A 27,227-nucleotide genomic window follows, 5' to 3' on the forward strand; every position below is an offset into this window, starting at 1 on the left:
GTGATCCTAGTGGGAGATTAAATCCTAAGGCAAGTAGATAGACACATAGCAGGAGGGGGAGAGGATCGACTAGTGACCTGCCTCCCAGGAGCAAGAACAAAAGACATCATCGACAAAATTGAAAGGATCCTAGAAGGAGCAGAGACGGAAGAATCTACAGTGATGATCCACATCGGGACAAATGATGTCAGCAGGAGAGACTACAGTAGGAATGCACTGATCGAACAGTTCAAGATTCTGGGAAGGAAGTTGAAGATGAGGACTCGGAAGATAGGGCAGATGTGAAGAGGCAGACGGAACTACAATCAATAAATGCATGGATGAGAAGATGGTGTGAGGAAGAGGGGTTCCACTTTGTGAGAAACTGGACAACGTTTTGGGGCAAGAACAAGCTCTTCAGGAGAGATGGACTACACTTTAGCTTTTTCTGAAATACTGCCTGCATATGGAAAGGGAGAGCAAAGAGTGAAAAACACAGAGGACTTTAATAGATGGCTCAAAGCCTGGTGTCATCAAGAAGGCTTCAGGTACATAGGAGGATGGGGAAATACATGGAAGGACAAGAAGCTATATTGCACTGATGGGCTACATATTACTACAGCAGGAAAAAGAAACCTTGCAGAGAATTTTAGACAATATTTTTCTAGGCATTTAAACTAGAAGGTGGGGGTGGTGTATATACAAAGGACAATTATAGAGACCACCCCCGCCGGGGCAAAAGAAAAGATGTGATAGTAGTAAAGACTGCAACATAAGCAATATCAGCAACTTATTTCTTAGTATTGCAACGGAAAGTGAAACGAAACAAAATCCATACGAAAAAGGAGATTATTGCTGAAAAATAGCTGGAAAGCGATGACCACAAATGCTCGCAGTCTAAGCAACAAAGTTCATGATCTGCAAGCCCTGATGTTAGAGGCAGATCTAGATATTGTCACTATCACAGAGACATGGTTCAGTGAATCACATGGATGGGATGCAAACATACCAGGATATAATCTTTTTAGGAAGGACAGAGATGGTCAAAAAGGTAGCTCTCTATGTAAAGATCAATATCCAAGCGACTGAAATGCAAGGGACCTGGGGAGAGGAAGAAGCGATATGGATTGCTCTGAAAAGAGAAGATGGAACTTCTATCTATGTGGGTGTAGTCTACAGACCTCCGACTCAATTGCAGCAAATTGATAAGGATCTGATTGTGGATATCCAAAAGTTTGGAAGGAAAGAGGAGGTTCTGCTGTTGGGAGATTTCAACCTGCCGGATGCAGACTGGAATGTTCCGTCTGCAGAATCAGAAAGAAGTAGGGAGATTGTGGATGCCTTTCAAGAGGCTCTGCTCAGACAAATGGTGATGGAACCCACAAGGGAAAAAGCGATATTGGATCTGGTCCTCACAAATGGAGAGTGTATCTCTAATGTTCGAGTGGGTGCTCACCTGGGAAGTAGCGATCATCAAACGGTTTGGTTTGATATAACGGCTAAAGTGGAGAGCGGCCGCACAATACTTAAAGTCCTAGATTTCAAACATACGTACTTTAATGCTGTGGGAGAGTACCTGAAGAAAGAGCTGTTAGGATGGGAGGACATAAGAGAAGTGGAAAGACAGTGGTCTAAGCTGAAAGGAGCGATAAAAATAGCTACGGACCTTTATGTGAAGAAAATCAATAAAAACAAGAGAAAAAGGAAGCCGATATGGTTCTCCAACCTAGTGGCTGAGAAAATAAAGGCGAAAGAGTTGGCGTTCATGAAATATAAAAAAAACCAAGAAGAGGAGAGCAGAAAGGACTACAGCGTGAAACTGAAAGAAGCCAAGAGAGAGATACGTCTGGCAAAAGCACAGGCGGAAGAACAAATGGCTAAAAATGTAAAAAAAGGAGACAAAAATTTTTTCTGATATATTAGTGAAAGGAGGAAGATGAAAAATGGAATTGCTAGGCTAAAAGATGCTGGGTACCAATATGTGGAAAGTGATGAGGAGAAAGCGAATGTGCTAAACAAATACTTCTGTTCTGTGTTCACAGAAGAAAATCCTGGAGAAGGACCGAGATTGTCTAGCAAAGTTACACGAGAAAATGGAGTAGATTCTGCGCCGTTCATGGAGGAGGGTGTTTATGAGCAACTTGAAAAACTGAAGGTGGACAAAGCGATGGGACCAGACGGGTTCCATCCCAGGATACTAAGGGAGCTCAGAGAGGTTCTGGCGAGTCCTATTAAAGACTTGTTCAACAAATCTCTGGAGACGGGAGTGATTCCTGGGGATTGGAGGAGAGCGGATGTGGTCCCTATTCATAAAAGTGGTCACAGGAATGAAGAAGGAAACTACAGGCCGGTGAGCCTCACTTCAGTTGTTGGAAAAATAATGGAAGTTTTGCTGAAAGAAAGGATAGTGTACTTCCTTGAATCTAATGGGTTACAGGATCCGAGGCAACATGGCTTTACAAAAGGTAAATCATGCCAAACAAACCTGATTGAATTTTTTAATTGGGTGACCAGAGAGCTGGATCGAGGACATATGCTAGATGTAATTTACTTGGATTTCAGCAAAGCCTTTGATACAGTTCCTCATAGGAGGCTGTTGAACAAACTTGAAGGGCTGAAGTTAGGACCCAAAGTGGTGAACTGGGTCAGAAACTGGCTGTCGGTTAATGGAAGTCGCTCGAAGGAAGGAAAGGTGAGTACTAATCAACATTACACAAAAAGAAAAAAAATGTTTATAAATAGTTCAAAATATTGCAGTCAAACTTTTACACAATGGTAAAAAGTATGACCATGTTACTCTTTACTTGATTGAGTCGCACTGGCTCCCCATTACTCATCGCATTACTTATAAAATTTTGTTGCTGGTATTTAAAACTCTATCCACAAATGAACCATCATTTATAAATCGGATGCTTATCCCATATAATTTATCACGCACTCTTCGATCTTTAGCACAAGGATTACTGGTAGTCCCTTCTTTAAAAGTGGTAGGTACCAGTCATCATGACATGTTTTCAATTGTGGCCCCCCAAACTTGGAACTCTCTACCACAATATATAAGAAATGAAAAGGAACTCAGTCTCTTCAAAAATAAATTAAAAACTTTCCTTTTTAAAGATGCTTTTAGTCTCTAACATAAATACTTTTTAATTAGTGTAGTTAAGTCATCCCTCCTCATATTTTTTCCTTGAATGTTCCCTTTTCTTCTTCTCAAAACATTTATTATGTAACTTTTCCCCTTTTATCATTTTGTGTTCCTGTTTTTGTCTGTTTATGAGTTTGTTTTTTACTTTTTAGTTAATATTATTGGTATGTTTTTATAATGCTTATATATCTTATTGTAAATCGCTTAGTAAATTATGGATAGGCGATTCATCAAATTAATAAAATAAACATAAACAAAATAAACATAGTGGAGTCCCTCAGGGATCAGTGCTGGGGCCAATCCTGTTTAATATGTTTGTGAGTGACATTGGCTGAAGGGTTAGAAGGAAAAGTGTGCCTTTTTGCAGATGATACCAAGATTTGTAACAGAGTAGACACCGAAGAGGGAGTGGAAAATATGAAAAAGGATCTGCAAAAGTTAGAGGAATGGTCTAATGCGAAAAAGGCCACCAACTAGATGTCGCTGCATACATGTCCCAACACACTCACAATCCCGAAATCCACATCTCAAATGGGGCCTGGCACCCCTCCCTCTGGTCAGATCACTACAGATACACCTTTAACATCAATTGGGCTCAACGCAATAACAAGCAACCCCCTCCCAAAACCTCCTTCAAAACACGCCAAAAAATCAAACCCTCCACATTCTGGGACAAAGCAGACCCCGCAATTACCAATATAGCCCCCAACGAATTCATAACACAATGGCGTACTGTATGCGAAACCATCCTGAATGAGCTAGCTCCTGAAAGACAAAAATCCAGAATCTGCAGACCATCAGACAAATGGTTCAACACTGAACTTCTCCAACTAAAAAAGCTCTGCAGACAACTAGAAAGAGAATGGAAAAAAAAGAGCCTAGAACACACAAAAACAGCATGGAGAACTCAAATCAACCAATACAAGAACAAACTCAAGGAAAAACGGAAAGCCTACTACTCCAAAATGATAGGCACGGAAACCCTAGACACAAAAAAGCTATTCAATCTAGTAAAGAATCTCACCGACACCAAACCTCACCTAGCTACACAAGGAAACCACCCACCGACAGCTATCCAACTAGCAGATCATTTCAAAAATAAGATCACCAAGATCAGAACCGCATTCAACAATACTCACACTCACCTCGACAAGATAACAACAAACCCTTCAACAGGAGAAGCCATCGCTGCAGACAGAAGCTGGACAGTCTTCCCCGTATTACATTGGTCGGATTTGAATCGACTCTACAAAAAATACAGCCAAGCTTCTTGCGACTTAAATAACTGCCCCACCTACCTATTATCAAACTCCTTCACCACATTCAGAGCCAACCTTATGCTATGGATTCAAACCACATTAACCGAAGGTCAATTCCCTCAAGACCTTGGAGAGATCATAATCACCCCAATCATGAAAAACCACAAAGGCCCAATAGATAACCCCTCCAACTACAGACCAATCGCTTCAATACCAATATACATTAAAATAATAGAAGGTCTAGTTGCACAATACCTCACCATAACCTACTTCACCCCTCACAATCAGGATTTCGAACCAACCACAGCACAGAAACACTACTTGTAACACTACTAGACACAGCTCGACAGCAAATTAGCAAAGGCAAAAAGATGATGCTAATCCAACTTGACCTCTCCGCAGCATTTGACCTGGTCGACCACTCCATACTGCTACAGATACTTGACGCCTTTGGGATCTCAGGCAAGGTCTACAATTGGTTCCAAGGATTCCTCAAATCAAGATCCTACAGGGTAAAGTCCAATAATATCAAATCAGAACCATGGTCCAACCCATGCGGAGTCCCACAAGGATCACCTCTATCACCTACGCTCGTCAACCTCTTTATTTCTTCCCTTGGAGCCACTTTAGATAACTTAAATGTTACATCCTTCAGCTACGCAGACGACATCACCATACTCCTCTCCTTCGACCTATCAGAGCCCACCACTATAGCAAAACTGGAAATAACCCTAAATGCAGTGGAAAAATGGATGGTAGACCACAAACTGAAACTAAACTCAGATAAAACAAAATTCCTTCTGCTCGAAAAGGCCAAAACTCCCACCATTACAGAACTGAAAATTAAAAACACCAAATACCCAATACAGCCCAAACTCAAACTCTTAGGAGTAACGATAGACAGATGCTGCACAATGCAGTCCCAAATCAATAAAACATCCCAGAAAGCTTTTTTTAATTATGAGAAATCTACGTAAAATAAGAAAATTCTTCGACCCAGCACAATTCAGGCTAATTGTCCAATCAATTGTCTTAGGTCTACTGGACTATTGCAATTCCCTCTATCTACATTGTCCTTCCAACATGATAAAACAACTTCAGACTATACAAAACACTGCCCTCAGACTGATTTACTCCCTGAGAAAATATGATCATATTACAACTGCCTTCCTAGACTCTCACTGGCTACCTATGTAAGCACGAATTCAATTCAAATTCTACTGTCTATTATTCAAAGCATTAAACGGCTCCGCCCCCCCTATCTAAACAACCACCTAAACCAGATCCTCACCTCAAGACAAAAAAGAACTCCGAACCCTTTGCCTTCCCTCCACTCAGGGGCACTCAGCACAAAAAAATGTTTGATAACCTTCTGGCGACGCAAGCAGCAAAACTTAACCACTCCATCTCCAACCTGTTGACGGCAATGGGCGACTTCAAAACTTTTCAAAAAGAAATCAAAACCCTACTTTTCAAAAAATTTATCCAGATATCTAAACCCAACCCTTCCCCCTCCTCCTAGATAAATTCTCCCCCAAAACCTCCACTTAAATAATATCTTACTCCCCAAAACACCAACCAAGTATTCAGATCCCTGAAATATAACATAACCTTATTTGTACTCTAACTGTAATCTATTTATTATATCACACAGTAACGTACAGTCAATTTAATATCCAATTTGCAAGTTCTTCCGGAATTAATCCAGGTACCTCTCCTCCCTTGTAACCAAAAAAAAAAACAAAAACCCAAAACTGTTGTAACTTCACTCGAAATGTCCAGTTAGCGCTTTTGTAATCCGCCTTGAAGTGCAAGGTATAGGCAGAATAGAAGTCCCTAATGTAATGTAATGCCTGGCAACTAAAATTCAATGCAAAGAAATGCAGAGTAATGCATTTGGGGATTAATAATAGGAAGGAACCGTATATGCTGGGAGGAGTGAAGCTGATATGCACGGACGGGGAGAGGGACCTTGGGGTGATAGTGTCTGAAGATCTAAAGGTGAAAAAACAGTGTGACAAGGCAGTGTCTGCTGCCAGAAGGATGATGGGCTGTATAAAGAGAGGCGTAGTCAGTAGAAGGAAGAAGGTGTTGATGCCCCTGTACAGGTCATTGGTAAGGCCCCACTTGGAGTATTGTGTTCAGTTTTGGAGACCGTATCTGGCGAAGGACGTAAGAAGACTTGAGGCGGTCCAGAGGAGAGCGACGAAAATGATAGGAGGCTTGCGCCAGAAGATGTATGAGGAGAGACAGGAAGCCCTGACTATGTATACCCTAGAGGAAAGGAGAGACAGGGGAGATATGATTCAGACGTTCAAATACTTGAAGGGTATTAACGTAGAACAAAATCTTTTTCAGAGAAAGGAAAATGGTAAAAAAACAGGGGACATAATTTGAGGTTGAGGGGTGGTAGATTCAAAGGCAATGTTAGGAAATTCTACTTTACGGAGAGGGTGGTGGATGCCTGGAATGCGCTCCCGAGAGAGGTGGTGGAGAGTAAAACTGTGACTGAGTTCAAAGAAGCGTGGAATGAACACAAAGGATCTAGAATCAGAAAATAAGATTAAATATTGAACTAAGGCCAGTACTGGGCAGACTTGCACGGTCTGTGTCTGTATATGACCGTTTGGTGGAGGATGGGCTGGGGAGGGCTTCAATAGCTGGGAGGGTGTAGATGGGCTGGAGTAAGTCTTAACAGAGATTTCGGCAGTAGGAACCCAAGCACAGTACAGGGTAAAGCTTTGGATTCTTGCCCAGAAATAGCTAAGAAGAAAAAATTAAAAAATTTTAATTGAATCAGGTTGGGCAGACTGGATGGACCATTCGGATCTTTATCTGCCGTCATCTACTATGTTACTATGTTATGTTACCTGAGTGCGGCAGGAACAAGACTTCTAGCAAACAACGTCAGGAGAGGAATAGAGCAGGCTTTAAACTAAGAAGAAGGGGAAAGCCAACAGTCGACCAAGTGTCGATGATTCGGAAAAAGGTATCCTGAGAAGATACTGAGAGGAAAAAATGCTGGGAAGACACAACGGGCAAAAAACAAGAGTTGACAGATCAAGAGGATGATAATAAAAACTCAGCACAGAAAATGAAAATGAAGACAAAAAATACCAGGACTTAAACTGCATGTATACTAATGTAAGGAGCATAAGGAACAAAATGGGAGAATTAGAAGTCATAGCCAAAAAAGAGAACCTAGACATCATTGGGGTCTCTGAAATATGGTGGAATGAAGAAAACAAATGTGACATAGTACTCCCGGGGTACAAACTCTATTGCGAGGACAGGTCAGGTCAGAAAGGAGGAGGAATAGCCCTATACATAAAGGATAACATACACTCGACCAGAGTGGACACAGCGGCGACAACCGACAAATTGGAATCACTATGGGTTAAAATACCGGGAAGAAATGGGCCTGAGATAAAGATGGACCTGTACTATCGTCCACATGGGCAATCCAAAACAAACGTTGAAGAAATAAAAGCCGAGATGAGGTGAGAATGCAAAAATAGTAACACGATTGTTATGGGAGACTTCAACTATCCCAGGATAGACTGGAGTCTTGGAAACTTAAAATGTGCTAGGAAGACCGGATTCCTGGAAGCTATACAGGACTGCTTCATGGAGCAGCTTGTTAGAGAACCGATGAGAGGGAATGCCACTCTGGACCTAATCCTCAATGGGCTAAGAGGACCTGCAAAGGAAATGGAAGTAGTGGAACAGTTGGGAAATAGCGATCACAACATGATCAAGTTCAAAGTTGAAGTAGGAATACTGAAGGGGAAGAGAACCACAGCGACGACTTTTAACTTCAAGAAAGGAAACTACGAAGCGATGAGAGTAATGGTAAGAAAAAAACTTAGGAACAACTCAAAGAAATCCCAGACTGTAGAGCAAGCCTGGTCATTATTCAAGGACACGGTGAGCGAAGCACAAAATCTATATATCCCCAGATTTAGAAAAGGATGCAAAAAGAACCGAACTAAAGACCCAGCGTGGATAACCAAAGAAGTGAAGAAAGCGATAGGAGTCAAGAAACATTCATTCCGGAAATGGAAAAAGGACAAAACCGGGGAGAACTGGAAAGAGCACAGGAAGCATCAAAAAGAATGTCACCGCGCGGTTAGAAGAGCAAAAAGAGAATATGAAGAGAGGATAGCCAGGGAAGCACGAAATTTCAAACCGTTCTTTAGATATGTTAAAGGGAAGCAGCCGGCTAGGGAGGAGGTGGGACCGCTGGATGACGGAAATAAAAAAGGAGTGGTGAAGGAAGAAAAAGAAGTGGCGGATAGACTAAACATGTTCTTTTCATCAGTATTTACAAGGGAGGACACATCCAATGTGCCGGAATCTGAAAAAATCTTCACTGGAGATCAAGCAGAAAAATTAACATCAATGGAGGTATGCCTCGAAGATGTACATAAGTAGATAGATAGATTAAAAAGTGACAAATCTTCGGCCCCAGACAGAATCCACCCTAGGGTTTTGAAGGAACTAAAGGAGGAAATAGCGGAACTACTACAGCAGGTTTGTAACCTATCCCTGAATACAGGCGTGATCCCAGAGGATTGGAAGATAGCTAATGTTATGCCCATCTTTAAAAAAGGATCGAGAGGTGACCTGGGGAACTACAGACCGGTAAGTCTGACTTCGGTTCCGTGGAAGATGGCGCAAGCACTGATGAAAGACAGTATCGATGAGCATCTAGAAAGAAATAAACTGATGAAAACAAGTCAGCATGGCTTCTGCAAGGGAAGATCGTGCCTAACGAACTTATTGCACTTCTTCGAAGGAATTAACAAACAAATGGACAAAGGGGACCCCATAGACATCATTTACTTAGATTTCCAAAAAACCTTTGACAAGGTACCCCATGAACGCCTACTACAGAAACTGAAGAACCATGGGGTGGAAGGAGACGTGCATAGATGGATCAAAAATTGGTTGGCGGGTAGGAAGCAAAGGGTAGGAGTGAAGGGCCACTACTCTGATTGGAGAAGGGTCACGAGTGGTGTTCCGCAGGGGTCGGTACTCGGGCCTCTGCTGTTCAATGTATTTATAAATGATCTAGAAACAGGGACAAAGTGCAAAGTAATAAAATTCGCAGACGACACCAAACTATTTAGTGGAGTTGGGACTAAAGAGGACTGTGAAGATTTACAAAGGAACTTGAATAAACTAGAAGAGTGGGCGACGAGATGGCAGATGAAGTTTAATGTAGAGAAATGCATGTAGGAAATGGAAACCAGAAGTACAGTTATACGATGGGAGGGCTGGTAATGGGTGAAAATACTCAAGAAAAGGACTTGGGGGTAATAGTGGACAACACAATGAAGCCGTCGGCACAGTGCGCAGCGGCCTCTAAGAAGGCGAATAGAATGCTAGGTATTATCAAGAAAGGTATTACAACCAGAACGAGAGGTCATCCTGCCGTTGTATCGGACGATGGTGTGGCCACATCTGGAGTACTGCGTCCAATATTAGTCGCCATACCTTAAGAAGGATATGGCAATATTCGAGATGGTTCAGAAAAGAAAGACACGATTGATAAAAGGTATGGGAAACCTTTCATATGCTGAAAGATTAGAGAAACTGGGGCTCTTTTCCCTGGAAAAGCGAAGGCTTAGAGGGGACATGATAGAGACTTACAAGAACATGAAGGGCATAGAGAAAGTGGAAGGGACAGGTTCTTCAAACTTTCGAAAACTACAAGAATGAAAGGGCATTCGAAAAAATTAAGAGGGGACAGATTCAGAACCAATGCTAGGAAGTTCTTCTTCACATAAAGGGTGGTGGACGCTTGGAATGTGCTTCCAGAGGGTGTGATAGGACAGTTTATGGTATCGGGGGTTCAAGAAGGGATTGGATGATTTCCTGAAGGAAAAAGGGATAGAAGGGTATAGATAGGATTACTATACAGGTCCTGGACCTGATGGGCCGCCGCGTGAGCAGACTGCTGGGCATCATGGACCTCTGGTCTGACCCAGCAGAGGCACTGCTTATGTTCTTATGTCTCCTGCCCATTTCTCATTTTCTTCTTTCTCCGTGCTAACCATCCATCTTCCATCTCTGTCCTCCCCTTCTGTTTCCCTTCCCTCTCCTGGAGGTTTGGCATCTTTCCTTTTTTTCATCTCTATCCCCAGATCCACCTTTTCTCAACTGCCCTTTCATTCTTCATCTCTCCCTCCTTCCCCAGGATCCACCATCTCTCACTTTATCTTCCCACCTAACCTCCTATCCAGTATTTCTATCCCCCCTCCACACCATACCTATCCAGTATCTCTATCCCCCCTCCATACCAACTTCTTTCCCTTTCTGTTCCTTCCCTCCCTAAATCCCATTTTCCACTATCTCTCCCTCTTCTGTTTTTAGACCATTATCTCTTCGCCCCCCAAAGTCCGGCATATACATGTCTCTTTGAAACCCCCTTCCCTCCCTCCCTGTACTTCTACACCAGGGCCCGCCTCCCCCAAAGGCTGTCCCTCCTGAAGGCCTCTACCCCGTGAAGGCCTGTACCCCATTCCTAAAGGCGTCTGTCCCCCTGAAGGCCTGCACAACCCCTCCTGAAGGCCTGCCCCTCCCCCCTAGAAGGCCTGCGTGTTCTCCTCTGACCTCCTGCCCATCCATTTACCTAATGCCAACAGCGGAGCAGCCTGCAGAGAGAATCGCTGGTACTTTAGCGATCCTTGAAGGTTGCCATAGGCCTCAGGAACTGTCTTCCCTTTGCGGCGATCCTGCCTCTGATGTCAGAGGAGGGGCGGGACCGCAGCAGAGGGAAGACAGCTCCTGAGGCCTATGGCAACCTGCAAAGAGCGCTAAATTACCAGCGATCCTCTCTGCAGTCTGCTCCACTCCTGGCATTAGGTAAATGGATGCGCGGGAGGCAGGGGGGAAGCCGGACACCGCAGCATTTCCTGACTGACCCTCCCCCCTCGCCCTCTAAAGCAGGAGCAGCAGTGGTTGGCCATCAAGAGGCAGCGCTGCTGAGGGCGGAAGGTCAGTCACCGAATTGGGAGGCCGATTTTGTTTTTAAATCGATTCGAATCGATTCACCCGAAGTGAATCGGTGAATCAATTCGAATCATGAATTGGGCAGCACTAGTCCCTGATCCTACAGACTTTTGGACAGGGGAATTTTTCCACAGTGCTGGATTTGTTAAATGCATACTTTTGCATCCCTGTGGGCCCTCAAGCAAGGGCTCTCTTCACCTTCACATGATGGAGACCAATTCACTTGAAATCGCCTACCTCAGGGTTTTGTGGAGAGCCCCTCTATCTTCAATAAGATCTTTACAAGAGATATGGTGCAGTTTTGTGCCCAACTCCCACCCACAGTGATATTACTGACTTACCTCATAGAAACATGATGACAGATAAAGGCCAAATGGCCTATCTAGTCTGTCCATCCACAGTAACCATTATCTCTTTCTCTGAGAGATCCCACGTGCCCGCATTAGTGTCTAATGAATCTGAACAGGAATGTTTACATACTATGTCATGCTGTTACAGCACCTTGCAGCTGTTTGATACAAAGTTAATCAAGCTAAGCTACAATGGTGCCAGAGAGAAGTTTTTTTCTGGGACTGAAATTGGTTGAAGTCTAATGTAGAGCCTTATCTTATGTTTGAAAAAAAATCCCTAACCCAGCTAAAAGTTCCTACCAACGTGCACCAATTGCAGACTTTACTGGGTACCCTGAACTTTTGTCGCAATTGGGTTCCATATTTAGCTGCCCAAACCAGATTCTTCACCCAGTATTTGAAAGGTGTGAGCCCAAATGATGGATCCAAATCCATCATGTTCACCCTTGCAGAGCAACAATCCTTTCTGGATTTGATATCTGATGTATGATGAATGCAGAGGACCTAGCAGCCCCAGATTACTCCCATTTGTTCCAGCTATATGTGAACAGTTCAAATCAACATTGGTCTGCAGTGTTATGCAGAATGAATCTGCTCTGTTTTTTTTATGTCTGGAGAATTCAGTGCCATGGAGCTGGCATTCACTCTGTGTGAGAAAAACTGCCATTGTCAATACAATTAGAACTACATACCTGGTTGCTGGTAACCCCTTGAAGATTGTGTCCTTCATAAACTGGAATAGTGGTGCCACACTGCCTGATACCAAACTTTATAAATCCAGACAAATCGTACTAGTACTACCTGATCTCAATACTGGACCCTCTCACATTTGAAGAGAAGTTAAATAGCGCCATTAACAATCAGCGACTATACAACATGTTCTATTGCTTTTTGTATGGATCTTCAGAGTGCAACCCGACACAACATATTGTCGGTTGCTACGGTCTACATCGATCCAAATTTTTTCATTAATTTTTATAATATTTAATTTTTAAAAAAATTTTTATTTCGTACTCTAAATTTTTTTTTTCTTTTGAAATAACCACCACTTAGGGCCTGTTTTACAAAGCCGTGCTAGCAGTTACAGCGTGGTAATGGCCCTGAAGCCCATAGAGATTTAAAGGGCTTCGGGGCTGTTGCTGCACGGCTTACGTAATTTCTTTTCCATAAAGCCACCTCTCCCGACATGCATGTTTCACAATAAACTTTCTTCAGGGTTGAGGGGAACTGTAACATTTCCCCTTGACCCTGAAGAAAGTTTCTTGTGAAACATGCATGTCGGGAGAGGTGGCTTTATGGAAAAGAAATAATGTACTGAAGGAACTAACTAAAAGCTAAGTGGTGGTTATTTCAAAAGAAAAAAAATTTAGAGTATGATAAAAGAGCTCGCTGCCAAAGCCCTTAAAAGCTGACTCCATAAATCATGCAGACGTGCAATGTATTACCCAAAAGCAGACAATATTTTATTTAAATAAAAGTATAAAAATGTAACAGCAAAAGCAGGTTAAAAAATGTATTGTCTCAATTGGTATACATTGGAGGGATTGGTACAGGTAGATGCCAAGGCAAAAAATATCTAGCTGTAAGTGATCATCCCTCGCTTACACAAAGGCATGCATCGATTTTTTTTATTTTTATAACTTTCTTTCATGGCTACCCCCTTTACTCTTATGCTAATCAAGACGTGTCTTAATGTTTTGCAAAAAATGCTACTATCCTATCATATCCTGGTAACCATAGCTGCACTTATCTATAAATGACCAATCCGTACACAATTTCACAGTTTTTTCTGTAATTTTGTCTTTTCCTTTTTGGCAAACTCAAGTTGTTTTTTTGTGTTAGCTGGTGTCAGGTCCAGCCTAGGTAAAGAGTTCAGTACATTCCTAAGGCCCGACGGCTATATCTTTACATACAGGCTTGGTTTGCTTGTGCTTGTCTGTAGCAGGGACCACATATCTTCTTGCTCACATGATTCACATTCAAATATATGACAGGCTTGTATTCTTTCAGCAAAGCCTTGCTGTCCTGCAGGGCCTCAGCTTGCTCTTTAATAAATGAAACTTAAGCAGGTTGAAAATGAAATGCAGGGCAGGCCTGCATATAGAGTCTTGACATCAGTTAGTTAATAAGAGTTCCACTTCATGTGGGACTGAGGGCCCTTGGGGGACAAAGGGCCCTTCCTCAGAAATAAAATTTTTTAAAAAAAATTTAATATTATAAAAATTAATGAAAAAATATCAATAAAATTTGGATCGATGTAGAGACCATAGCAACCAACAATATGTTGTGTCAGGTTGCACTCTGAAGATCCATACAAAAAGCAATAGAACATGTTGTGCAGCCGCTGATTGTTAACGGCACTATTTATCTTCTCTTCAAATATGAGAGGGTCTGTCAAACTGGGACATCTGATCCAGTCCCCACAGGACAGTTATGTCCTCCACGAAGTGGACAAAATACATCCCCATTCTCAGTCTCCTACATTTGTCTTTTTCTACCAGTGCAGGTGAGACCCTGGCCACACCTCTTCTGCACATGCTTCATCTTTGCCACCATCTCACACCTGTCCAGAACATATGCCTGACAGCGATGTCCTCGGCACCCACTACCCCAAGAGGTGTTTATTGATGGGTCTGCTCAGAGGCCCAAGAACGCCCCCCACACTTTAGGGCAGTGGTAGTCTTCATTGCAAGCCCCACGAGCTGATGACGGCCCTCTGAGACCCCTGGGGCAGCCTGTGGAGCCTGTCCAGAATTTCATCTTCCCCCCACCCCCCCCCAAGTGAGATCCAGCACTTTTTTTTCTAGTGCTGCACGCTTCGGGCCACAGGCAGCATGAGAAGTAAACATGCTGCCTTCAGCAGCCCTGGAAGCTTTTCCTAAGTTGCTACAGCTTTCCATCCATGAAGTTCTGCAGCTCCCCCAGTTTTGGATGATGCATCCTTGGATCCCAATCAGCATTCTGCTCAATCTGCAGAATTAACTGTTCTGATGTTGGACGTGAGTCTGACCCTCTGGGGGGTGTTTCCTTAAAACACCAGCTTCAGATTCTTATGTTGTTCCACCTGGAATGCGCTTCCAGAGGGTGTAATAGGGCAGCGTACGGTACTGGGGTTCAAGAAAGGATTGGACAATTTCCTGCTGAAAAAGGGGATAGAGGGGTATTAGAGGATTACTGCACAAGTCCTGGACCTGTTGGGCTGCCGCGTGTGCAGACTGCTGGGCACGATGGACCTCAGGTCTGACCAAGCGGAGGCATTGCTTATGTTCTTATGTTCTTACTAGAATCTAAATCTGCCTTGGGTGCCCCTCTGACAGTTATCAAGTGCCAAGCTCATAACCCAGACCCTAATGACTAGATTGCCATACAGAATATTCATTGCGACTTGCATGCTAAAGCAGCTACTGGTAAGAAACCCATGACCCCTCCCTGTAGTGATCTTTCACTGCTCCCTGTACTGCGTTCCCATACTGCCACCTTTGGACAAATTACAGTACATTTCTATGAAATGCAATCCTCAGCCACTCAGGCAGAATTGAAACTTGGAATTATGCTGGGTGCATTCAGGTTAGGAAAATCTGATACTATCTGATTCACATTGTATTTCTTTGAACACGTTCCAGTTATTGTTTCCCACTCTGCATTTACCAGATCATAAACCAGCATCTTCGATTCTTGCCCTGTTAGAAGGCAAATGTTGGATTCCCAAATGCTGCAAGCTTGTGCAACAGTACATGGGATTTGTGTGCCTTACTAATAGCCCTTACCTGGGAATCAGTTGAACATCACCCTAGTACACACATCCCCAGACCTAAGTGTCCTTTTATAGAGCTGCATTTAGACTTCACTGATATGCAGGTGTCTGTGACAGAAAAGAGATACCTCCTAGTGATTGTCTATCCCTATTCCTCCTGGATTGAGGTATTTCCCTGTCGTTGGGAGACAGCTGCCACAGTGGCACATGTATTATGTACCCAAATCTTTCCATAATATGGTTTCCTTGAAAACATACATGTGGACAATGGTTCACATTTTTGCAATGCTTTGCTATCCATTAACTCGCCCTCTTGGCTATATGCATACTTTCATTTGTGTCTACAGGCCTCAAGCAAATGGAGTAGGACGAGCTCATGGCTTGTTGAAGCAGACACTGCAAAATCTGTAATTCCTTCTCTATGAATTAGCTCCAAGCTCTAACTACCACTTTTTTGTCTCAGAAACAAGTCATTGAAAGCATGCCAGCTGACCCATCACCAGATTGTGACAGGACATCTGGCAGCATTGCCTACTGTAGGGGATTCCTCCCCTGTTGATGAGCTCTCTGTTTACTTTATAGCATTACAAGTGGCCAGCGGTATTATCAGAAGCAGTCTCTCCTCTACCTTGACTGTCACTCAGAGAATAGGTAAGCTCTGGAACACGTTGTCAGAGGTTGTGGTAAAAGTGAATAGCATAACTGGTTTTAAGAAAGGTTTGGACAAATTCCTGTAGGAAAAGTCTATAGTCTGTTATTAAGACATGGGGGAAGCCTCTGCTTGCCCTGGATCGGTAGCATAGAATGTTGCTACTCTTCGGGTTTGGACCAGGTACTAGGGACCTGGATTGGCCACCATGAGAACGGGCTACTGGGCTTGATGGACCATTGGTCTGATCCAGTAAGGATATTCTTATGTTCTTACTGTCCATCCTACACTGTTAGGTTCCCAGTTTACATCAGAGTACCTCAGATTATCTATTCCGGCACGCATATCACAACTGCTGCTCCCTTTGCTGTCCAAGTTGATCACCATTCTACCTGGAATCACATTTGCACTGTGTCCTGCTCCTGTTGTCTTGTCCTCAGATGAGACTGTCTAGTCCTGCACTAAAAGTATTTTTATTTGATGACTCTGCTCTTAATTTAATGCCTGTTTACCATTTTGACAGATTTGCGGCTACTGATTCAGAGCCTGTCACCCTGAGTGTTTCCAGTACACCTGAAGAGACTTTTTTCCTCACTAGAGCTGTATATCTATTAAAATTTTTAATCACACGATTAATAGTGATTAAAATTTTAATTGTATGATTAATCACATAAATACCCCCTCACATTTCCTCCTATATAGTGCAATATAAGCATAGAAGTCGTAAATTCTTAAAACTGATACATTTCAATTATCCCATCAACCTCCCCCCCCCACACACACACACTTACTAAACTGAAAATAAAATCATATATCTTACCTTTGTTGTCTGGTTCTTTTATCTTTTTAATCATCTTGTTCCGCTTCCCTGTGCTCTGTCTTTTTCTCTCCTCTTTACTTTCTGCCATATATACAACTTTCACAATTAAGTTTTCTTTTCTTTTCCATTCTCCTTTTCAAATCCGTCTAGTTTCTGTCTCTTCTCTTCCATTCCGTGCCATTCATGGATACCATCATCTCTCTCCCTTTTCTTTCCATTCCCTTCCATGGGTACTCTCTCTCCCCATCAAGCCATGCTTACCATTTCTCTCCTTTCCTCTTGTCACCATCTCCCTTGTTTTTTTACATCCCTATTTCCAGAATCTGTCCTCTCAATCATCACTATACCCCCCACTATATCCCCCCCCATCTGTACCTTTTCCTATGCTCCTACCCTCTCCCCCCCTAAAGATCTCTCTCGTTTTCTCCTTTCTTTCTTCCTCCTTCATGTCTCACGATCCCCGCCAGCGTCGGAAGCCTTCTCCGACGCTGGTGCAGGCTCGTGAGAGGAGCCGACACCGCAGCTTGAGAGGTGGAGAGCAGGGAGTCCAGCGCTGCCGGCCAGTTTGACGAAATGAGGACGGGAGGGGGGAGTAGCTGCTGAGACCGCTATGTTAGACGGAGTGAGCGGAAGAGGGGGGAGTCACTGGCGTGTTCCCTGCCTCTACGTTGCAAACGTCAGCCGTGAAGTGCAAGGGAGACGGAGACTGCAAGACTGCACTTCACCTGTGAGAGAGGGACCGTTGTATGTGCGCACTCTGCCGACCACGGAACTACAGATCAGGCAACATGGTGGTAGAGTGTGCATGAGCGCTTAGCATTTTATTATATTAGATTTCCCTTACCTTTGTTGTCTGGTGACTTTATTTTTCTGTACTTTTAACTATATTTCCAGGGCCTTCTTGTCCATTGACTGTTTTTCTCTCCATCTTCACTTTCTGCCTTGCATCCATCTTTAACATTAACTTAACATTCAATATTTCCATTTTTCTGTTTTCTTCTCAAAATCTACATTCTCTCTCTCTCCTTCCCTCCCTATTTCCATGGTCTGACATCTCTCTCCTTCCCTTCTTCCCCCCAGTGGTCCGACAACATCTCTCTCCTTTCTTTCCTCCCTTCCCAGTCTGGCATCTCTCTCATCTCCTTCCCGTAATCTGGCATCTCTCTTTACTACTACTATTATTATTTCTATAGCACTATCAGATTCACCCTACTTCTCTTCTATTTCATGGTCTGATATCTCTCCCTTGCTTTAGTCATCTCTCCTCCCCCCTCCCTCTCTCCCCAGTTAACATTTTTCTTTCCCTTCCTCCTTTCTGCCCCCTGCAATCCATCTCCCTTCCCTTCCTCCTTTCTGGCCCCCCAACCAGTCCAACAGTTTTTCTCCCTCTTTTCCACCAGTCTAACATTTTTTCTCTCTTCCTCCGGCTTGCTTCTCCTCTGGTCCTCCTTCCCTCCCCCAACCAACATCTCTCTCTCTCCCTTCCTCCATGAGTCCAACTTTTCACTCTCTGCCCTCTCCCCCTTCCTTCCTTTCTGTCCTCCGCATCCATCGTGCCTTCTCCATGAGTCCTCTCCTGCACGATTTCTCTCTCTGTCCTTGCCTCTTCCCTCAAGTGGCATCCCTCCTTCTCACCCCCAACCCAACATGCTCTCTCCCCATGCACCATCTCACCATCCCCTCCAGTGTGTATCACCTTTCCTTTCCCTCCCTTTCTGCCAGGTCAAGCATCACCTCTTCTCCCTTCCTTTTACCTCCCCCCTGTCCAGCAGTATCCCTTCCCTGCTCCCCATGTCTAGCAGTACCCCTTTTCCCTTCCCTCCTCCCCATGTCCAGCAGTACCCCTTTTCCCTTTCCTCCTCCCCCCCTGTCCAGCATTACTTCTTCCTTCCCCCTTGTCCAGCATTACTTCTTCCTTCCCTTCTTCCCCCCGTCCAGCATTACCACTTCTCCCTTCCCTCCTCCCCCCTGTCCAGTATTACCACTTCTTCCTTCCCTCCTCCCCCTGTCCAGCATTACCACTTCTCCCTTCCCTCCTCCCCCCTGTCCAGCATTACCACTTCTTCCTTCCCTCCTTCCCCCTTGTCCAGCATTACTTCTTCCTTCCCTTCTTCCCCCGTCCAGCATTACCGCTTCTCCCTTCCCTCCTCCCCCCTGTCCAGTATTACGTCTTCCTTCCCTCCTCCCCCCTGTCCAGCATTACCACTTCTCCCTTCCCTCCTCCCCCCCGTCCAGCATTACCACTTCTTCCTTCCCTCCTCCCCCTGTCCAGCATTACCACTTCTTCCTTCCCTCCTCCCCCCCTGTCCAGCATTACCACTTCTCCCTTCCCTCTTCCCCATGTTCAGCAGTACCCCTTCTCCCTTCCCTCCTCCTCCCCTGTCCAGCATTACCACTTCTTTCTTTCCTCCTCCTCCCCCCTCCAGCATTACCACTTCTCCCTTCCCTCCTCCCCATGTTCAGCAGTACCCCTTCCCTGTCCAGCAATACCTCTCCTGTCACTGCTAGCGGCAGCTCACTGTGTGCTTTTAGCATCGGCATACAGCTGCCGCTAGCAGTAGTTTAGTCCAATTTCATCAGGCAGCCTCGGGGCCTTTGTTAGGCTGGCCCGCTTCAATGATGCGAAGTGGGCTGGCCTAGCAAAGGCACCGCGGTGGCCTGATGAAACCAGGCTAAACTACTGCTAGTGGCAGCTGTGTGCCGAAGTTAAAAACACAGAGCTGCCGCTGCTGGTCCTGGAGAACGAAGACAAGGAAGACAGGGGTGCAGAGCGAGGAAGGCAGGAGTCCTGGCAGATACATGCAATGCAACGGTAGAAGTCAGCTGACACAGGCACCGGAGCCTCTCTTCCTGCCCTGTGAGCCACAGCACATTTAAAATCTCAAGCAATACACTGCCTTAGAGATATCTGCAAGGACTCTCCTTGTCTCCTGTGGGATCAGAGGTATCTGCACATCTGAGCTTTGCAGAAGACACCAAGTTGCTATCCGAGGGCTTCAGAGGGGATTTTTCCCCAAGAAACGAGCCACCTGTGCAGAGCAGGGGTCTCCAAAGTAGGGCCCACGGGCTGGATATGATTTTATTTGGCCCGGAGAAGAATTGTGTGGAAATGCGCCAATTGTACTAATTTTCCAATGGGAATCCGCAAAAAAAACACACCGGGTGTTGATAAGATTTCAAATTCATTAATTAAAATTATGCTCAAAATATATTGATATTCCATATTATGTTAATATTATTCACAACTTTATTTAATACAGAATCATAATTGTACACTTTGCGGTATTTCTTTGTACTTGTTCGGCCTTGATTGACAGTGTCAATTTGCGGCACTGTAGGAAGCTCTGGCGCTGTGACTAATCTTTAAATTGAATCTGGAAGTTCGTCATTAGATGTCACGGTTAATTGTCCATAAGAATACCTGCAAGGAAGGAAACTTGATCGATTTTTATAAATTTTTGAAATCTGAACAGTTTCCAAATTTGAAGAAATTTGCTTATAAATTTATCTCCATTTTGGGACAACTTTGTGAACAAACTTTTTCCCAAATGAAATATATCAAGTCAAAATACAGGACAAATTTATCAGATGAACATTTGGGGCTCCTTTTACAAAGGTACGCCCGAAAAACTACCGCTTGCTCAAGAGGAGGCGGTAGCAGCTAGCACACGCGGCATTTTAGCGTGCGCTATTCCGCGCATTAAGGCCCTAACATGCCTTTGTAAAAGGAGCCCTTGAAGTCACTACTTATAATTAGCGTTTCAAAATTTAAACCTCGGTTTAGTAAGATTTTAAAAACACAAAAACAGTTCAATCATTCTATTAAAGGTTTTATTATAATTTGTGATGAAAATATGAGAATTTGCTGGTAGTGTTCGTCATCATTAATATATGATAATTTAATCTCACATACTCTAAAATTTTCTTTCAATAAAACTCATATCTACAGTTATTTTATTTTATTTTTTTTTAACTACAGCCCACTGAAAAGTGCTGAAGTACTCAATGTGGCCCTCCTGGCGAAAAGTTTGGAGATAGCTTCCCTAGAGCAGGGGTGCCCAAAAGGTCGATCGTGATCGACCAGTAGATCGAAGGCAATGCGAGTCGATTGCAGAGCCTATCCTGGGCTCCGTGATAGACTCGCATTGCCTTCACGTTCTACCTGCTTCCACACCATAAAGAGGATGCAGAAATGCTGGGCCGAGCAGCCTTCCACACCCGACGTCAATTCTGATGTCAGAGAGGAAGTTCCGGGCCAGCCAATCGCTGCCTGGCTGTCCCGGAACTTCCTCTCCGACATTAGAATTGACATTGGGTGGAGATGGCTGCTCAACCCGGCGCTCCTGTGTCCTCTTTACGGCATTGGGAAGCAGGGAGAGCAGAACTCGGTGGCGGTGGCTTGGGGGCCTGTTCCCCAATGGCGGCGATGGCTTGGGGGAGGGCAGGGAGAAAGAATGACAAAGAAAGAAAGGGGGCAGGCAGGGAGACACAAAGAAAGAAGGGAAACAGAAAGAAAGAAAGGGGCATGGAGAGAGAAAGATAGGCAGAAAGAAAGAAGGGGGCATGGAGAGAGAAAGGCAGAAAGAAAGAGGGCATGGAGAAAGACAGGCAGACAGAAAGAAAGAAGAGGGCAAGGAGAAAGAAAGGGGAGGGGGCAGGGAGAGAGGAAGAAAAAGATGGGTGAGGGAATGAGGTCTGGAGGAGAGGAAGCATACAGGAGGCTGAAAGAAGGGAAGAAATATTGGATGCACAATCAGAAGAAAGTGCAACCAGAGACTCATGAAATCACCAGACAACAAAGGTAAGAAAAATGATTTTATTTTCAATTTAGTGATCAAAATGTGTCCGTTTTGAGAATTTATATCTGCTGTCTATATTTTGCACTATGGCCCCCTTTTTATAAACCACAATAGCGGTTTTAAGCGCAGGGAGCCTATGAGCATTGAGAGCAGCGCAGCTCCCTGTGCTAAAAATCGCTATCGCGATTTAGTACAAAGGGAGGGGGTATATTTGTCTATTTTTATATAGTTGTTACTGAGGTGACATTGCATAAAGTCATCTGCCTTGACCTCTTTGAGAAAAAAAACGGAATATAAATAATTAACATTTTATCTGTGTACAGTATGCTTTGTGTTTTTAAAAATTTTATTGTTTGTAGATCATTTTGACTTGGTCATTTTAAAAGTAGCTCGCAAGACCAAAAAGTGTGGGCACCCCTGCCCTAGAGGGATTGGAGAAGGCTAAACTCATCAGCACTTCCACCCCCCACCCCATGTGCTCTGCAGCACATGAAACAAGGACACTCCTCAGCCTGCCAGCCAGAGCAAATCTAACATAAGTCAGGAGTAAAACAGCCCGAGGAATCTATTTTGAACAATTTTAATCAAAATCAAGGCTGTTTTTAGACAGAGACTTTTAAATTCATATTAAAAAAAAAATTTAAGATGACCACCGGGTCACCTGGGAGAGCTAAATAAAAGGTCATAAAATTCTGGATAGGAGGAGTTTTCAGAGGTAGGGGATCTAAGTACAAGCTCCAGCAATCCCCAAAAATGTAATTAAAGCCCCCCCTCCCCAAATATCTCCCATAAACTACAATAAGTAGTAGTCACAGTTTTGCTGGTGCTGTGCCTGCTTCAGCTGAAACAGCAGCTGGAAAATGCAGAAGACTACTGCCTAAGACAAGCATATAAAATTATTTCCAGATACTTGTTTCTTTGGCTTCCAGTCAGATAGTGTTAAAGGCCGAGACCCCAAACCACCACAGCTCCTCAAGCATCATCAGAGAGATGTAACCGGTACCCGATGAAGTCCTCAGGACCAATGTGGATGCCACACAGCCTGTGCACAAGCTCCGGTAATGACCGGGAGAGAGCCTTGCTGCCAGGTGAACGGTCCCTGAGCCACTAAAAGTGTTAGTGCAGGCTGGCTAGGTAGATACCCTGAGAAAAGGGCTGTCCTCCCAACTATAAACCACCGACAGTGAGTCTTCACCAAGAAATCTGGGGACCTCTGAAGCACCAAGAAGTCTTAAAATTGAGATAAAAATCTGAAAACAAACCAAAAGCAAAGTAGATGAGAAAGACACCATCAACTAGCGTGTAGAACAAGAAACTTAAGGAGCAAAGGGCACAGTACAGAGACAGGAGAGGGAGAGCTGAAAAAGGCAGATGACAAATGACACCATCTACACAAACTTGTGAGTAGAGGTAAATAATCCACTGGTTCAAGACTAGTATGCCTTTTGCACTAGAAACAAACATATGCGCAAGTCCAAGCAAATCCAAAGCAAAGCAAAGTTTCATAGCATAATTTAACCACACACAAAAATTAAATATGAATTCACTTCAAGCATCCTTTAGCTATTCTTTTGTGTTGCTGTTGCCATCTATGCTGTTGTACTGTAGACTTTAGCACCCAGCTTGAGCACTGGCCCCTAAAACCAAAATTTATGCTCTTTTGCACAGATGTACATACAACATCAAAATCTGTCATTTTATACATTTTAAAAAATCTCTTTTAGTTTTAGGTATAAATTAGATTAATCTGTCTTTGACAATATAACCTGTTCATTTAAAATTATTTTAGCAAGTCCCTAATTCACACCCAAACGGAAATTTTAACTTGTCCAACCATCTATCTCTAAACCTGCTGGTCCAGTTAAGAGGTTATTATTTTTCTCCTCATTAATTACTTCCTCTTCTGACAAAAAAAACTGTTTATAAATTGGCAAACAACAAATCTGATAGAGGCACTTAAAAAAAATTAAACTCAGCTAGAACCAATATACGTTCAAAACAACAAGACGCCAAACTCCCCAAATGCCTTCCTAAACCTACGCTGGTTCCTACCTTCATTTGTAGCTCCACCCCTTTCAATTCGTCGGGTCACATGCTTTGACGTCACTATAGATCCGGGACTAGTTGCAGTAGGCTCCTTGGTTGGAGAGTGAGGTCAAAAGGCAGCAACTGCGACATCGCCGCTACTTTATTTCATATTTGTGTTTCTATCTCGCCCTGAAAAAAACAATACCAATAAAACAAAATCAGATTGAATGAAAAATCAGTTTGAAATAAACATAAAGTACCGTTGTGTAACCCACTTTTTTCAGAGCAAGCAATGCTCTGAACTTTGCAAGAGGCCCCGCCCCTCTCCGGACTTTACTTCGTTCTTTTCTCTTCTTTCGCAGTAAATACGCCGGCAGAAGGGTAACGGCGTGCTTCGTCCCTCGCGCCATGTATTTTATGTTAATTCGAATTGACGGTAAAAGTCGGAGGCAGGCTCCTGAAATTCAGCGGCCTCAAACTTAAGTTCCAGAGAGAGAAAACGAGAGCGAGCGCCCAACAACACAATAACCCTTTCCCCCACTCCCCTCAAAAGACAATATTTTCTTTCGCTCCGACCCGTGCCCCGCAGGTAATGAGAAGCTAAGCTTTCCTCTGTCCCTCTTGGGGGGGGGGGTCCTCATGCTGTCGGTTTGCTCCCGATCTCTCGCGATAGGGAAATGTATGAGGTCCTGGCAATTAGACTTCCCCGACCCCCCATTAAAAACTGCATAAAAGGAAAAGAAGATAATAGGAGCGCTTTAATAGAAACCTCGGTCTTTTTAGCTTAGCTGTTAACGTTGGAAGCTTTTTAGTTCCTGTTGGATTCCTTGTCTGGAATGTAGTAGCTCTCATAAAAAAGTAGTCCAATTAATAATAGCAATGTTGCCACGTGAAAAAAAAGTTATGTATTTGTGGAACGTAGGACACGGCCGGTAAATATTTCTGTGGGTTTCTTGTTCGTCGCTGTCTGATTAGCGTTGACAGCAAACTCTTGCAGGTTGCACGTTTTCTACGGGAAACTGGTTTCTTTAGTTTTAGAGAGATTATCATAATGAAATAAAAACCTTATAGTTCGGTTGTTGTTGGTATCTGCATGATTTTTTTTGTATTCCTTTTTAATTAATTGGTAGCATGTAGTTCGGTAGAGTTCGTATAGTAGAAAACAGAAAAAAAATATATATATATTCTTGTACAAATGAAGAAGGCATGCTTGGGAAGGAGATCCCAGCCCAGTCTGTCTATCCCTGGGGACTCGAAGCAAATGCTGAAGGCCCAAGGCATAGCTGAATATGACATTGTTTGTGATGAATTTACGCCTGGCATGAGAGGGGACTGATGTCTAACCTTTTCCCCAGCGACTTGTCCCCTATGTGCTGTCAGGGCCCTAAGCTTGGTATTAGACGAAGGGAGGGAGATTCCTTTTTGTGTTTAGCTCCTGACAATACCATGCCTCTATGGAGCTGTAGCTTCCCCAAAGCTTACAAATTCTGTCCGGATCCTGCCATGACCAGTGCAACTACCCCTTGGCCCTCATGGTCTCGGTGACTAAAGACAGCACCCCACAAGGTTATTCCTGTTTTCAGAGGAGAAAATTAATTAAATTAATAATCTAGATATAACCCCCCCCCCCTTCGTTTATTAAATCTACTCGACCTGTCCCTTCCTGCAGTAGTCCCATCCTAATAGTTGCTATGGAGAGAAACTAATTTTCGAACTCAAATTTGTAGATTCGCTTTTCAATTTGACGCGCTAAAGAAATAGTCCTTACTATAAAACGTTGTTTATGAACTGAGGACGCAAACACGATTCCTTGTTGCATTTTCTTGTATTAAGTTTAACATGTTGGTTTCTGCAGCTGTGTATTTTTGTTTGGGGGTGGAGGTGGATTTGAGAGCTGAAAGTGCGGCGGCGAATGAGCAGATCAAGAGAATGCGATGGGTTGTGTGGTGTGTGGGGTTTTTTTTTTTTTTTTTTTAATTTTACGACACTGGCTGTGCTTGGCTGTTTTCAGGCTCAGGCTGGGAGAGGAGCAGCGAGAAGCAGCAGCAGACATGGCGCGGCTGGTGGCAGTTTGCAGAGACGGAGAGGAAGAATTTCCCTTTGAGAAACGGCAGATCCCCCTCTTCATCGACGATACGTTGACGGTGAGGCCCTGGGGTATTTGGAGAGTTTATTTGTGCACTGGGCAGTTCGGCTGACAAGTGGAAAGCTTATGTTCGGGGGTAAGACGTCAAATCAAGTCTAAAGCAGAATATGAAGCAAAGGGCATGTTGCAACTGCTAGGCGAGGCCTCAGCCTAAATAACAGGCCTCTCGTTAGCTTCATATTCTTCCAAATATTTTAGGCAAATTGGGATTTTGACAGGTACGGGGGTTAGTTTGTTTAATTAATGAATGCATAAGAATCTGATTGGGGGAAATCTCGACTTTATAAATAGTTCTCTCTTATTTTAATATGGGATTCTCGGTTAGGCAGTTGGCTTTTACAGATATTTCCTATGAATAATAAATTAAGGTTTTTATATATTTTTTATGTTTGATATGTTGAGCTTTTAAATTACCTTGCATTTTTTTTGTTAATACCTATTAAAATTGAAATTTTTGGACTCTTGTAATTTTCACAGTCAAAACACATACGCTGACTAGATTTATTTTATACAGTTGGTGGTGAAAATTCATGTTAATTATGTGTTTGTTTTGATACAGATCAAGTGCTTTGTGTGTTATATTTTTGGCCTAATAGCTGAAGCACACAAACAAGGAGTGTGGCACAGTAGTTAGTTACAGCCTCAGCACCCTGAGGTTGTGGGTTCAAACCCACACTGCTCCTTGTGACCCTGGAAAAGTCACTTAATTCCCCCCCCCCCCATTGCCTCAGGTACATTAGATAGATTATATAATAAACCCACCAGGACAGACAGGGAAAATTGCTTGGTACCTGAATAAATTCACGTAAACGGTTCTGAGCTCCCTGGGGAGAATGCTATAGAGAATTGAATAAATAAATATAAAAATAAATACAATTTTCTTTAGAGAAATAAGATTTTCAAAATACTTTGATTCACGTTTTATTCTACTTCATGGAAAGAAGAGAACTTCCAGATTTAAAGCTTTATATTTTTTTTTATAAGCTTTTATTTAATGCTGATCCAAATCACTTTTACTCTGTGGCAAACAGTAGTATATGGAAATTTGCAGTTCTTAAATAAAAAAATGTAGATATAGTAAAACATCATATAAAAAAGTTATAAGCACCTAAATTTCTGCATTTAATATATCATCGCTCTGCTGCTTTTATATGCCATGAAAAACCACTTCTTTAATAGCATGCAGGATTTCAATTGACTCAGCTCCTTTTAAGGTGGGTTCCCAGAAATGCTATTAGAATATAGTAATATATTAACATATGGCAGATAAGGATCACAATT

At 43.3% G+C, this 27,227-nt stretch overlaps 2 protein-coding genes across 9 annotated transcripts in view; one reads left to right on the plus strand and one right to left on the minus strand.

Moving 5' to 3' along the window:
• Window positions 1–25,695, minus strand: part of MYO19 (myosin XIX) — a 192,863-nt gene extending 167,168 nt beyond the window's left edge. Inside the window, exons 1-2 of one of the 6 annotated variants that reach the window (XM_033922186.1) lie at window positions 25,569–25,695; window positions 23,825–23,989 (exon numbers count right to left, since the gene is read on the minus strand). In XM_033922186.1, coding sequence (XP_033778077.1) covers window positions 23,825–23,830 — 6 coding nt within the window. In that variant the 5' untranslated portion in view covers window positions 23,831–23,989; window positions 25,569–25,695. Of the gene's footprint in view, window positions 1–23,824; window positions 24,005–24,075; window positions 24,211–24,569; window positions 25,350–25,453; window positions 25,494–25,568 lie in introns of those variants that run through there. The other 5 variants (XM_033922183.1, XM_033922185.1, XM_033922187.1 and 2 more) reach the window with 5 other exon arrangements.
• Window positions 24,252–27,227, plus strand: part of GGNBP2 (gametogenetin binding protein 2) — a 147,028-nt gene continuing 144,052 nt past the window's right edge. For 2 of the 3 annotated variants that reach the window (XM_033922191.1, XM_033922192.1), the window contains exons 1-2: window positions 24,550–24,732; window positions 25,812–25,944. In XM_033922191.1, the coding sequence (XP_033778082.1) occupies window positions 24,680–24,732; window positions 25,812–25,944 (186 nt within the window). In that variant the 5' untranslated portion in view covers window positions 24,550–24,679. Of the gene's footprint in view, window positions 24,390–24,549; window positions 24,733–25,811; window positions 25,945–27,227 lie in introns of those variants that run through there. The other variant, XM_033922193.1, reaches the window with a different exon arrangement.

The sequence above is a fragment of the Geotrypetes seraphini genome, chromosome 15 (assembly GCF_902459505.1).
Source record: "Geotrypetes seraphini chromosome 15, aGeoSer1.1, whole genome shotgun sequence".
Lineage (NCBI taxonomy): Eukaryota > Metazoa > Chordata > Amphibia > Gymnophiona > Dermophiidae > Geotrypetes > Geotrypetes seraphini.